General features: G+C 40.2%; 1 protein-coding gene across 1 annotated transcript in view; it reads left to right on the top strand.

Annotated features, from left to right (window-relative positions):
- Positions 1 to 1,539: 1,539 nt before the first annotated feature.
- Positions 1,540 to 14,080, top strand: part of CRISPLD1 (cysteine rich secretory protein LCCL domain containing 1) — a 46,847-nt gene continuing 34,306 nt past the window's right edge. The window contains exons 1-2 of the mRNA XM_001491067.5: positions 1,540 to 2,113; positions 3,089 to 3,408. Of these exons, the coding sequence (XP_001491117.1) occupies positions 3,151 to 3,408 (258 nt within the window). The 5' untranslated portion in view covers positions 1,540 to 2,113; positions 3,089 to 3,150. The remainder of the gene's footprint in view (positions 2,114 to 3,088; positions 3,409 to 14,080) is intronic.

Genomic DNA, 14,080 nt, shown 5'->3' with positions numbered 1-14,080 from the left:
AAAAATGACTCCCGATACCAAATTGGAAGCCAATAGAAACACTGAGAGAAGCAATATAAACTTTTTTTTCTTGCCAGGAGAAAGGTTTGGAAAGAAAACTTTAAAATCAAATCTTATTTTCTTTAATGTAAGCCTTCAGGTGTCTGATTTGTATATTGTGTGGAAAGGTTTATAATGGAAACATTCAAGAGTCAATGCATTTAACTTCATTTCCTTATCATCTTAATTCCCATCTTCCCAATTTAAATTCTCTTTGAAAATGTTTCAAGTAATGGTATTACTTTTAACAGTTTTTTATTTGATACTCAGTATAATTTTAAGTACCACATTAAAACTGGAGTATAGAAACATTTTCTTCATCTGCTGTGACAAATGATGGTCCTTTTATCACAAACTTTGGGGTATTCCATTAATTTCCAGGAAGATAAGCCAGTTTTCTGAACTCTGTAAGAGTTAATAACTACTTGAAAAGCACAAACGTGTAAGTCTTTTTGCACTTAAACTGCTATGAAATTTAAAATTACACCTTCTATGAAAGTCACATGTGCACCAAATCCTTTGACTTTCTATGCCCTTCATATAGGTGATGCTTCCGTTGTCTTCGGTGTGAGAGGAAGCAAGGTCTCATGTTCACCAGAGGCTTTGAGGTTTGATAAAGTGTAGCTGGGCGGTGGAAAGAGACAGGTAGCAGGTTGGGACGATTTGGGAGTTACTATCAGAATGTTTATTTGATCATATGCTATATACTCTAGCATTTAAAAATAGAGAAAATGGAAATCGTGCCTCACTACAGAAAGGAAGCGAAGATAAACGCTTCTCAATAAAAAACCTACCCATAGAAGCAGTATCCTGGGTGAGCCTCTGTGAATTTAAAATCAGAAATTTTCCTACTCCAGGTTATCACTTGGACAACCGAGAAACTGGCTCTCATTTCACTATCAACTCTAGAACTGGGTTTTGAGTTCCTGTCAACCTAATTGAAATTAATTGAGGGTGCCCTGTACATCAACTCCAAAGATGTCTACATCATTAGGAAAAAAAGGGCTGTGGCCACCATTGGAAGAGAATACCACGTATTTTATGGATCAAGTGGAACTCTCAACTGTCAAGCAATCCCGAGTCACAGATCACCCATCATTTAATAAAACCCCTTCCCCATCTGGTCATCAACAAGGTTTAACGGAGCCCAAAAGAACAACAACTCAATTCTAGACACGGGGCCCCGGAAACAGAAGCATCCCCTGGAGAAAATAAAAGGAAAAGCTTTTCTCTCTCTCTCCGTCCAACCCCCCACCCCAGTTCTCCAAGATCAAAGGTGTTAACCCCACCCCCTCCGCCCCATGCTCTCTGGGGCAGCTCCTTTTCTGTAAGGGTTGTTCACCTCCTTTCAGCATCTCGTGAGGAAGAAATTAGGAGGAGGATTTCTGAAAGCTGGGGAACTGTGGTGGGCGGGAGCAGATGGGGCCCTCCTTGCATTCACCTCCTCCAGGGTCCAGACCTTCCACTCCCGGGTCTCTGAAGCCCAAAACACGCCCACAAACGCCAAGCGTCCTGGCTTTGCTGGGCAGGGGGAGAAGCAGGGCGGTCCTCCGCGCTTCGGCGCCGGGCGGCAGGCCCGGGCTGGGTAGAGGTGGGGGTGGGCGAGGAGGGGCGCTCACGTCACGTGCGCGCGCGGGGACCGCAATAAATGCCCCGGAGCTCGCGGGAGCGGCGGAAACGCTCGGCGCCCGGCTCTGCGCATCGTGGCTGCACCAGCAGGAGCGCGAGGTCGCCCCAGCCCTTGCAGCCGAGCTCCGCTTCGTGTCCCCGCCCCTTGCTCCTGCAGAGGACGCTCGGAGCCTCCGGGCGCCCACCCTGGCAAGCTAACTGGGGATCTCCCTTTCGGCCCCAACTTCAGGCTTTAAGTTTGGAGCGCTCTGCCCGCTACTTCTTCCAGGTCCAAAAGGAGCCGCGGAGGCCGAGTCAGCACCCTCGTGGCCCAAGGACGCGCCTTGCCCTGGTCCTTGCCGAGCGGGGCTCTCTGTGCGCAGTCGTGTGTGGAGGCGGCGGGCGGCTGCGGGAGGCTGGCCGTCTTGTTTGGCCCGGCTCTCTTAGGGAACTTCACACTGGAGAGGTAAGAGCATTTCCCAAACGCAGCGCTGGGTCCTCGAGCTCCCACCTTTTCTTGTCTACCTTTTTCTTCTTAAACCTTGCTTTTAAAAAAAGCCAGCTTGTAAAGACCGGTCAGACAAGGAGGGTGGGCGGACTGCTCGGCCAGCAGCAGCGATGGAGATTAGCGGGAGCCTGCTCTTGTAAGTGACTTGTGGGTTTCACCTCCTTCTGTCGCCTGCTTTACGTTTGCATCCAGGGAACAGTGTGCGCCTGCGGCGTGTGGGAGGAAAAGCTCCAAAGTTGCTGGTGGACCGTTGGCTTTATCGAGTGCGGGCCACAGCTTAGGCACATACTTTCCAGGAAATAATGATTGAGTTCTTGACCTGCGCCTGCGTAAGAAGAGGCTTCCCCCAGTGCCTGGAACCACTCACTCGCACTGGTTCACTGGGCCCTCCAGATGTACCCCTGGCTAAATGTATAAATAACATTTTGTACTTCTTTAAAACATTCACCTGAATTGCAGAATGTTGTGGACATTCTGAATGCCTGTGAACTGGATATGGGACACCGGGATAAAATAATAATTTAAAACGTCGAAACGTGGACCTCTAGATTGATATACAATATTCTAGGTAGATAATACCATTTGCAAGCTGTATGTATTATGCGGGCACTTAAGGCCTCGTAATTCAGAAATTATTTTTTAACTCTGACTCTTCTGGGCTACTTTTGTTATTTATGTTTGGCCTCATGCATATTATCTTGGAAAATATGGTTGTCTGTTTTGTGGAAACAATGCATTGTGAAAAGTCGTCTGAAGGAAAAATTGGTTGTAGATAAGTTATTTCAAAAAGCGCATGTTCAAAACGTGAGAGTGCTATAATGTATAGACAGATCAAACTGGGACGCTCCCTTTGTAACTGTTGTTTTACTTTTGTTATTAGACAATTAATATCTGCCTAGATTTTCACCTTAATCACACTGCATGTCGTTATAGCCAAAAGGAGTGGAAGAGCCTGTCTTGGAGATTTTCCCGGGGAAATCCTGAGATCATTCATTATGAAGTGTACCGCGCGGGAGTGGCTCAGAGTAACCACAGTGCTATTCATGGCTAGAGCAATTCCAGCCATGGTGGTTCCCAATGCCACTTTATTGGAGAAACTTTTGGAAAAGTACATGGATGAGGATGGTGAGTGGTGGACGGCCAAGCAAAGAGGGAAAAGGGCCATCACAAACGATGACATGCAGAGTATCCTGGACCTTCATAATAAGTTGCGAAGTCAGGTGTATCCAACAGCGTCTAATATGGAGTATATGGTAAGGAAATTTTTCAGATGGTATGTACAAAGAAACGTTTGTTGATGCTTTTAGCCTCTGTCGTTAAATTCTCTCGTGCTATTATTTAATCTTTACTATTTGTCCTGTGTAAAATAAAAAAAAAAGATTTTCTTCGAGAGTATCTTCCTCTGCATATTCTTTTGTTAGTGTTCTTTTCATTTTAAGAGCTCTTCAAATTTCAGGGTAGAATTAAACGCCTTAGATGCAATATTCCTACTAAGTGCTGTAAATTCTACTCTTACCAGGAAGATTCCTATCCTGAGAATGCTGAACAGCTGGTGTGTTTACTTTTAAATGATTTAGTAGAACACTTACTTCCTACTTCCTAACTGATGGAACCTTCTTATGACCGGTGGATCTGAAAAATGAGGGACCAATAATTTGAAGAAGCTTTCTGGATTGCTGACTTTACATACACACACACACACACGCACACACACACGCCGGTATACATATAAATATATAGTTTCTAATGGGCCCTTCTTTCTTACAAATATGTAAATAACATACTGTAAAGGGTACATTTCTCTGGTTGCTTTATGTTAAGGAATGCATTGGCAATGGTTTTTTTTTCTCTTCTGGATTTATTTGTGAACCTTTAAGTATGAAAATAAGCCTGGGCAAAGGATTAAATGAAAATATGTGACTTATCCTTAATAACCTTATACTTACTCTTAGAGCAAATTACCAAGTTGGGGCAACCATATTACTTTTTTAAGACTATTAGCGTCCAACTCATTAATATACTACTTCATACCCTAAGTTACGTAGAAAATTTTTCAAAAATCTATTTTACTACTTGCATGAATTAGGAATGCACTAGCAAAGACTGATAATAAATAGTCATTGGTGATAGCAGACTTATTTAATGAACATTGGGAATAACGTTTCTCCTTTGGATACATTGCAGGGTGCAGTTAATGCGTGCTAGTTTTTCTTTTTTTCTGCCTTCACATTAGTTTTGATGGATATTGTCTATTTAAATCCTTTCATGAAACGTGGAAGTTCTATGTTCACATTACCCTTGACAAAATATGGCATTATATTATTTTAACTTTTACTGGAAAAATGTTTTACCTTAAAGAAAGTAGGTGGTACTCAAGAGAACTCATCAGAGGTTAAGATTTGAGGCCTGGTGGTCAGGCTGTCTGAGTTTAAATTCTGGTGTTGATACCCACTAGCTATGGGGCTTGGGGCAACTTATTAATTTCTCTCTGCTTCGGTCTCCTCCTGTCTAGCGTATGTACTCACCTGACAGGTTGCTCTGAGGGTTGAATGAGATAACCTATGTAAAGTTTAGCTCATTATCAGGCATATTGCAAAGTCCTAGTAAATGTCACTAAGACATACAACTAATTTTATGTCTCCTCCTACTGTTTAAATAGATCATTTGAGGAAATTTAGCTCTTTTCAAAACTGTGTGCAGGATATGACATCTGTAATGTCTCATATTTCTGCTTTTTGTGTATTTTAAAGTGTTTGTCCAAAGGAAAAAATTCTATGACTTCTTCATCTGTGAGCTTTCAAACAGAGCCAATTCTGGAGACTTTCCAACTAGGCCACTCTGTGCTTATTCCATGTGGATAGGTATTCAATTGCTTTTTATTTAAAATAAGGAAGAACGTAGGAGTTCAAACCCACAAAAAGAAATCTTAGAATATTTGTGTGTGTTTTAAGTAATATGGAAATAATGAAAGCACAGTTCTGTGATTCGTTTTCGTGTTTGGCTTCCAAAGAAAATAACTGCCTATTGTATGATGTCTGGTCTGGGGTGTGTTTATATGAGTTTCTTTTTAGTTTCACTGGTTTTATTTTATCCTTGAAAAGTAGATTCAGAAACCAGTCAGGGTTTACGTTGTGTTGCCCTTAGATACTATTAACACTGGAACCGCATCTTGGCCATTACCTGGGCTGCAGAGGAGTTCATTGCCCAACTGTAATACTGGAGCACATTTTCTAGAATACACATTTAAGGGGAAGTCTGAAAGAACAATACTATTTTATTTGAAATCCTGTTGATTTATGCATTGCCTAATAATATAAGTACAGATGTTGATCAACCTTGTGAAAACATTTATTCAAATAGTTATTTAAGATGTGTTTATTCTGAGAAAACAAAATTAAAAACTGGTGAAGAACTGTTTCCTATAAAATCTGCAAAGCCGTATGATAAGTGCCACCACTTTGGGCCAGTTGTATACTGTATGTCACATTACACTACATCTGGTGCTTATTTTAGTCTATTCCTTGCCCTGAGCCTGGGGCAGCCAAGCCACATCCACATTTATTAACATTACATCCCTACACCGACCCATGTATGCATTTGATTAAGAGGGTTGAAAATTGATTCTGGAAAGCCACATCTTTCCTTGAAGAGCTTATGGTCTGATTGAGAAGGAAGAAGAGACATATTTGAAAATGTTCAAGTAAGCAAGGACACAAAATTCTTTGTTTATGTGTACGAATAATGCCAAGGGAGCTCAGGATAATGGAATATTCCCAAAGGGGAGAGTTAATCCATCGGTAAGATGAGGTCTGTGTTGTTCCTGGAAGGTCAGGACCGTGAATGGTGGCGAAGAGTGGAGGGCATATGTCATTTAGAGGAAGAGAAATGGACAAATCTGGGGTGGCTGGCTGGTTGTAGGAACTAGAAGGAGATTAGGTTGATGAAAGCACAGACCTGTGGCAGAGTCAGGAAGGAGAGAAATGAGCTATTTATTATAGAAAATCAGTGATCCAAAGGAAAGAGAGTACCCGCATTTAATTTAGGGTAAATTGAGAAACTGGAACTTGTAGGTCATCGGATGCAGCAGCTGTTGCTGAAGAGGCACTGGATTTTAGAGGAAAAAATACTAGCTTTGCGCCTAGATAGCTGCAGGTTCACATTTTATCTCTGCTGTTTACCGGTACAAACTGACAGTTGGCAACCTTTTTGGGCATTGTTTTTCTTATTGGTGAAATCGGAGTAAACATATAAACCTCACAGGCTGTAATGAGATGAGAGATTTGAGACTGTTGAGCATATTCTTTTTCTTCAAGCCTTTCTTTTCCATGGCTTTTAATCCCATTGCTTGGTTCTTTCCTTATTCTGCATATTTTGTCAACACGTTCTTGTTTCCTGCTCATCTCTTAAAAGTTGGTTCCTCACGTTTTTACTTTGGGCCTTCTTCCTTCCCACAGGACCTTCTCTACGCCTTTGGCTTTAAATACCCTCCGTATATTGATGGCTCCATAGTCGACGTCTCCATCCAACAGTCCTCTTTGAGCTTCATTTTCGTATTTCCTACTGGGTCTTCTCTGTAACGTTATGCCACAGTTACTTCAAGCTTAAGATGTCTGAAAAGAAAATGAACTGCTTTACCTTTTCCCTCCACCTTTTCCTTGATCCTGCTTCCCTTCCTGGATTCTTTCTCAGTGAATGTCATCAACATCTGCTCAGTCCTCTCTAAGCAAAAACACCCCAGAAAATTGGGCATGTTCCCAATTCCCGCCTTGCTTTCATTCCCTCTGCCCACTTCCCCATAACGTACACACGCAAACATACATATACAGTTCCTTGCAAAATTCTGTAGACTCTGTCCCAGAAATATCTTTTGAATCCTCTCTTTTGTTTCATCCTCACCTTTGCCCATTATCTCACACCTAGATTGGTACCCACCCAGCACACTATACCCGTCTAGTCCTACTTTATTTCTACTTTAGTCTGCCTTCCTCACTGTAATGAAATCTGTCTTTTCCCTCAAACAGATATGTGGTGGGTACTCAACTGCACGAAACTTCTGTTAACTCCTGGCTGCTCAACCTTGATTAACTTATAAAGCCCACCTTGATTAACTTGAGGCATGTCCGGTCCAATACACCCCATAGCTCTCAACTCCATGCATATATTTGAATCTGTGTTCACATTGAACTAACTACTCACTCTTCTTAGAGATGGCCGTGCTTCCTCATGCTTCTGTGCTTGTCTGCGCATTCAGTTTTCTCTGTGCCCAGAATGCTCATGCTTCCTGTCTCCTCCTGACAAACTCTTACTCAAGAGTCAGCTCGAATGTTCTCTTTCTGTAAAGCTTTCTCTGGTGCACCCATTCCCCTGCCCCACTCCTTCTGTGCTCCTAAAATATTTTATTCAAGCCTATTTATAGTATTAAAATTTTATTGCAGTTAAATATTTATATGTCTCTTTTTTCCCCCAAGACTTTGGATTCCTGGAAGGGTAAGGGTTGTACTTTATTTATCTTCATAACCCCGCGCCTGATGCATAGCAGTATTACTAAGTAAATATTTATTGATTGAGTATTAGTGAATGCTCAATAAATATGTGTTGAATTAAGGGATGGATGGAAGAATAGGTAAGATTATATATGAGATAAGTATGAAGGACAGGTAAGAAAAGGAATTAAAATAATAAAAGTTCTGGAAGGTAGGCTCTCACCAACAGCAAAGATACTAACATAGAAATTGGAAATACTAGAGATGAAGGAATAAATGCTTGAAAAATTCAGGATTTTTTTTCTGTTTTTTAAAATATTCATTGTATACTAAAAATTTTCCTGTAATGTAGAGCTACTGAGATAATAATCAAGATATTCAAATATCCTGGAATTTAAATAATAAAATGAATTAGTGGGTATTTACCTCTTTTTATAAATTTTTAACATAGAGCCTCTAAAACATTATAGATTGACTAAAATACAAAATAGTTCACTGTGATACAAAGTGTACCTAAGTCTAGAATGTGCTTCAGCAACCAGGACACTTTACCCAAAAGAACACATGGGCCAACTGTATAAGCCATTTTCCACTATTGTGACTATTTCCATGTCTTTTAGAGAACTGTTGACAGACACTTTCTGGGAGGGTTGATGGCTGTGCCTGCTTGCTCTCACCTGACATATGGGTGAGACTGTGGGCAGAACCTTGGCACAGCACTTTTCCAAATGTAGAACAAAACACATCTGGATGCCTCTCCTTTTGCTACGCGACCACAGGCTCTGAGCCAAACAACCGGTGGTACCCTCGGTCCGTGGTGCATGTTGATGCAAACGATGGCTTGGTTCCAGTTTGTTACTTACCTTCTTTCTCACGCTTAACATTGGAAATCAAGTATTTTTTTCTTTTGTGCTTTAGTAACAGCAGATAATTTCAGAAACTGGACCTGGGACAACCTAGTTTGCTCAACAGGGTGCTGCTAGTCTGGATTCTGCCCTGTTTCCGACTGTCTGTAGTCTGAATCCAAACCTGAAAAAGTCATCTTTAGCTTCCACGTTGCTCTGGTTTACTCTCATAAATCCATGTTTTCTGATGTTATTTGCCACCAGTGACATATCCAGAGTAAACGCAGGTAATGAAATGATGATCTTATAACTCGTTTACCCCAAACTCAGTGTTTACACATTTCTTATCTTGCTAAAAATGTCAGGAATTCACCGCAATTAAGTTTTATTGCAACTCTTGATTCCTAAAACGATGGTTTTCTCTCTGCATACTGGCGCTTGCCTGGTAATTTTAAAAAATTAATTATTTACATTTTTTATTGGTATGCAGTATAATCCACATGCACTTAAGGGTACATAAGATATCTTTCTTGGTTCAAAGAATATTACCACTGTTTAAAGTTATTAAGCTTTCTTTATTCTGTATTTAAAATAGCTTATTTAATTTTCGTGGAGTGTTTTTATTTTACTTTAATAATATTGTTTAGATCCAATAAAGTTATGTTTTGTTTTAAGTATCTTGGTCTACAGAGTTTAAAAGTTTGCAAAACTTTAATTTGAATAGATAGTTGGTTTTTTAAAAAAGACGTTGACACTTCAAATTAATATATTTTTCTTTTTGGCAGTTGCACTGTAGATGGCAATACCCATAGGGGGAAAGTGACATTGCAGCCCAATTCGATTGAATTTAGTAATTACCCTGGAGTTCTGGGAGATTAAAGATTCCTCCTTAAATGTAAGCAGCAAATCTAGGATCTTAGAAAGGCAAGAGAAGAGAAGTAGTTTCCATAGGAGAAATGAAGTACCCAAAGCCTGAAAAATGCTGCAAAATTTTGAAATTGCTATTGTTCTTTCTTCCTTCATTAAACAGGTATTAGGAGTTTACCATATGCCAGGCACAGCGTAAGGCCCAGCAGTAAACACAACAAGCATTCTTTCTTGCCTGGAATAGGTTTGAAGACCCTCAGTCTCCAAACACAGCAAGGGGACCCATGTGGCCAATACAGAGTGTTCATGGGAAGTAATATAGGAAATGAGGTCCAGGTCTGAGATTTAATTGAGGAGGACAGTTACAGGTTATTGTAAAGACTCATTTTCAGTCTAAGTGATAAGAGGCCATTTGAGCTGTTTGAATAGAAGAATAGCATGATTTTACTTATTCAGAGTCATTCTAGCTTTCTGAGAACAGACTTTAGGTGGTGGGAAGGGGGGCAAAGGTGTGAGCAGGGAGACGAGGCTATTACAATAATCCTTCCAACAGTTGTTGGTGGCTAGGAGTGGGGTGGTAGCCGTGAAAATGGTGAGAAGTGGCAAGAGGGTGAATATACTCTCAAATCCCTTTTTAATCAGCACATCTATCTTGAAAAATTCAAGGGAGCCTTTTGGCAAGATGAGTTGACTTGGCCAGCCCGGCAGCCAGTAGGCTGGGCGTTCCTTCATCTGGTGCAAGATCTAAATCCACTCAAGCCCTGGCTGCTGGTTTTTGAAAACTGGAGGGAGTTTCTATTCTGGTTTAAATATCAATGAGGAACTCTCAACTTGTAGTGACTTCCAGAATGGTTACAGAGATTCCAAAAGTCACCTCTTACTTCATGCTCATTTTGCCAACCCAACTCCAAGAGATTAGAGGAGGTGGAACCCACCTCTGCCTCCTCACTTCCCAGGATAAGAACGTCTGCTGTTTTCCCACGTGGTCTGCCTTCCCCTCCCCAAAGCCAGTCTACTCTCTCACTCTCTGCGTAAACAACAGAAGATGAGAACTTTAGCATGAGAAGCAGAACAGGACAGTGGCCCAGTTCCTGCCCAGTAATCACCAGTTGCACTATCATGGGGTATTTCATTGAGATTTTATTTCATTTTGGAGGTAATGCAGACATTTTGGATGTGGGATGTGGCTGTACAGGTTTTGCCTGAGGAACTGGAAATATTGGAGCTACCATTTTTTAAGATAGGAAAGAATGTGGCTAGACCAGCATTTGGTAGAGGAAGCTGGAGCTCAATTTTGGACATATTAAAGCTTAAGATTTAGCTTAAATATCCAAGTGAATTTGTCAAGTATGCAATTAGACATACGTGGTCTAATCTAGAACATAAAGTTAGGATTCATCAGCATTTGGATGGTATTGAAAGCCTTGAGGAGAAATGAGATCATCAAGAGAATGAGAATAGATAGAGAAGAGACATTTAGGAAGTGAGCTCTTGACACACTTTACAGTGGGAAGATGAGGAGGAAGAGCAAAGGGAATTGAGAATTAAAAAGAAAACCAGGGGAGCATGATGTCTTGGAAGCCAAATGAAGGAAGGCAGAAAGGATGATCAACTCTTATATACTTATAAAGCTTATCTAATCTTATAAAGCTCTTAATGCTGCTTCAAGATCAAGTAAAATGAGGGCCCTTGAATTTCACAATATGGAGGCCACGTTGGAGGTCTCATAAAACAGTTTGGGTGGAATCGTAGTGATCCAAGAGTGGTTCAGGAAGAATGGGATGGGAGAAATGAGCGTGCTTGTTCATCCACTTATTCATCAAACATGTACCATCCCCTGTGGGCCAGCTGGTATCTGTAATCTTAACCCTTCTCCAATTAAAAGTTTTTAATTTAGTTTTAGAAGAGGTAATTCAATTAGGGAACATACCCCAAATTTATAATGATAGGCAATAGGAAAATGCTATTTTTTTGCATGATTTTTGTAGTTACTTTTACTGAATGCCTTCATTCATTAAAAACAGAATATTCATTTATAGTTGTAGTTAACAATGCCATTTAGCTCAGGAACATTCTTGGCTATTATTCAGTTTATTCTTTCACATATTCCTTTCAGGAATTTATACAACCGAATAATTGTACATGATTTAAAATTTAAATTCTTTAAATCCATTAAATTTTTAATGATTTTTACTAATTCAGTTAAAGCCAGATGTTTACCAAACTAAGATATATATGTTTTATATACTCTTATGTATAATTTATACATGTATTATGTGTGACATATATATAATATTTAGTTTATTGGAAGAAAATATGAAAATTCAAGCGGTAGTAAATTGTCTGATGAAGGTATTATAGTAAGTATGTCTAAATAACTCCTTATTTTCCTGAATATTTGTTGCCTTCATAATTTTAAGGAGTTACAGAAAGGCTTTTATAATTGATTAAAACAATTTGTTAGTCTCATTAATAAATTTGTGTTTAAGAGAGCATTTAATTCAACGCTGATTGAGCGTTTTTTGTGCCAGGCACTGTTCTTGATGCTGGAGAATACATATGTGTGTAAAAAGTTCAACAAGTTAATGAAAATAAGCAGAGAGATGATAGAGAATGATAGAGGTGGAGCTAATCATATTGGGTAGTTGGGTAAGACTTCTCTGAGTGGGTTGCTTTTGACCGAGAACTGAATTGCAAGACAGACTCAGCTAAACAAAGATACATAGATGTAGGCAGAAGGAATACTAGGCACAAAGTCTTTAAATCAGGAATGAGGGTGGGAGTTTTCATGGATTATAAAGAAGGCTAGTGTGGCTGAGTTTTATTCAGTAATGAGGAAAGTGTTAGAAAATGAAGTAGACATATAAGCGTGAGCCAGAATTCCTTTTGGGCCTTATGGGTGAGGAAAAGTTTGTATTTTATTTTGAGTGAAATAGAAAGCCACTGGAAAATTTCTTGCAGAGGATTGACCTGGTCTTATTTCCAGTTTCCTTTAATTACTCCATGTTATGGAGAGTGGTCTGAAAGAGGACTAAGGCTGAAAGCAGAGAAACAGTTAGGAAGCCATTGCTATGTTCTCAAGGAGAGATGGTGGTGGCCGGGACCGGGGTGACAGTGGTAAAGATGGAGACACATGCGTGGTTTCAGGGTATGTTTTCATGGCATTGCTGATGGTTTTGTTGATTGCTTTAAAGTGCAGGGTGAAGGATAAGGAAGAATCTGGGTTGCTCTTAGGTTTTTACTTAAGCACGTTAGTGAATAGTTGAACGTTTGTTGAAACAGGAGGAGAAACACAAGGGGAGGTAAGGATAAACTCAGGGGTTTCTTTTTGACCAAGCTTAGTCTGTGCTGTCATATCATCCTCAATTGAGTTTAATGGTCAGTAGGGAGGTAGCATTTGAGATAAAAATTTGGAAATCGTGTAGGTGTTATTAGGAACTGTCTTACTGACTGAACAAAGTCACCCAAGGAGATTTTCATGGACGAGGGTTGAATGCTTTGGTGTGAGCCCTGGGCTCCAGCAGTATGTGGAAGTTAAGCAGGAAGGAGAAGCTAGCAAAGGAAGTGGAGAACAAGTGCTCACCAAGGTTGGAGGAAAAGACAGGATAGACTAGTGTCTCAGAAGCTGGGAGAAAAAGAGTTCAACAGGGGAGAAGTCAATGCTTCAGTATTGCTGAGAAGATGAATAAGATGAAGAAGAAAAGTCAACAATGGTTTTGTCAACATGGAGTTTGTTGGTGACTTTGCTAAAAGTGATTTCAGTTGTAGTGTATGACTGAAAGTCTTACTGAAGTGGGAGGAAAAGAACGGTAGGTGAGGAAGTAGAGAAGTAACTAGGTAACTCCTCAAGATGATGTTGCCGTGAAGGAGATCAGAGAAATGGAGCTAGCTATTGCTAAAGGAGAATATGAGAATGCTTTTGGTTTGGTTTTGTAAAGAGCATATTTGTAGGTTGACGGGAATGAATGAGTTGAGAAAGCACTCAGAAGAAGAGGAGAAAATATCCCTGCAAAGTCGGTTTATTTATTCTAACAAGAAAGACTGAGGCTGTAGGTGCAGAAGCAGGTAGTTTGGTGTATTTGATGAGGTAAAGAGAAGAGAATTTTCATGTGGATGCTTCTGTGTTACCCAGTGAAGTACAAAGCAGCTGAGATGAGGGGACAGGGAAAAAGGGATGTGAAGACGGACATTTATGAAATGATAATTTTGGATATCCTGCATGGGGATCTTTGTGGAGTCAGACATATGGGACGTTTTGAGGTGCTTTAAGTTCACTTGGTTCAAAATGCTTTCAGTTAAAAAATCTAACAGATGTGGAAGAGGTTTGCTATAGAAAGTCAAGGTATTTCCAAAAATCAGGCAGATTTAACGTAATGATCCTCCTCTGGTTTCCCATATGTCACAGCACTCTTTCCAGCCACTTCATGTGGGGTCACCTGCTTGGCCTCTGAAGACATTTCACTAACAGCTCCTGGAGATGAGAAAGAGATAATCAAAGACACGTTAGTGGGGATTTGATTTTTCAAGTATTCAGATATTAGATAATACAGAACACGTACAGATATAGATACAGATCAGATAGTGTGTTTGGGGTTCAAATTGCAAACTAAATGCTAAATACAGATAGTTGTATAGGAACTCAAAAAATTAAGTTATGGAACTTTTGACCAAATATGTAACTTGAACTAGTGGGTGACCAAACTTCCCAAAGAGAAGAATCTGGAATTATG

Source organism: Equus caballus, chromosome 9, assembly GCF_041296265.1.
Source record: "Equus caballus isolate H_3958 breed thoroughbred chromosome 9, TB-T2T, whole genome shotgun sequence".
Classification (NCBI taxonomy): domain Eukaryota; kingdom Metazoa; phylum Chordata; class Mammalia; order Perissodactyla; family Equidae; genus Equus; species Equus caballus.
Note: the sequence above shows the minus strand (reverse complement) of the source record. Positions and strands in the feature narration are given on the sequence as shown.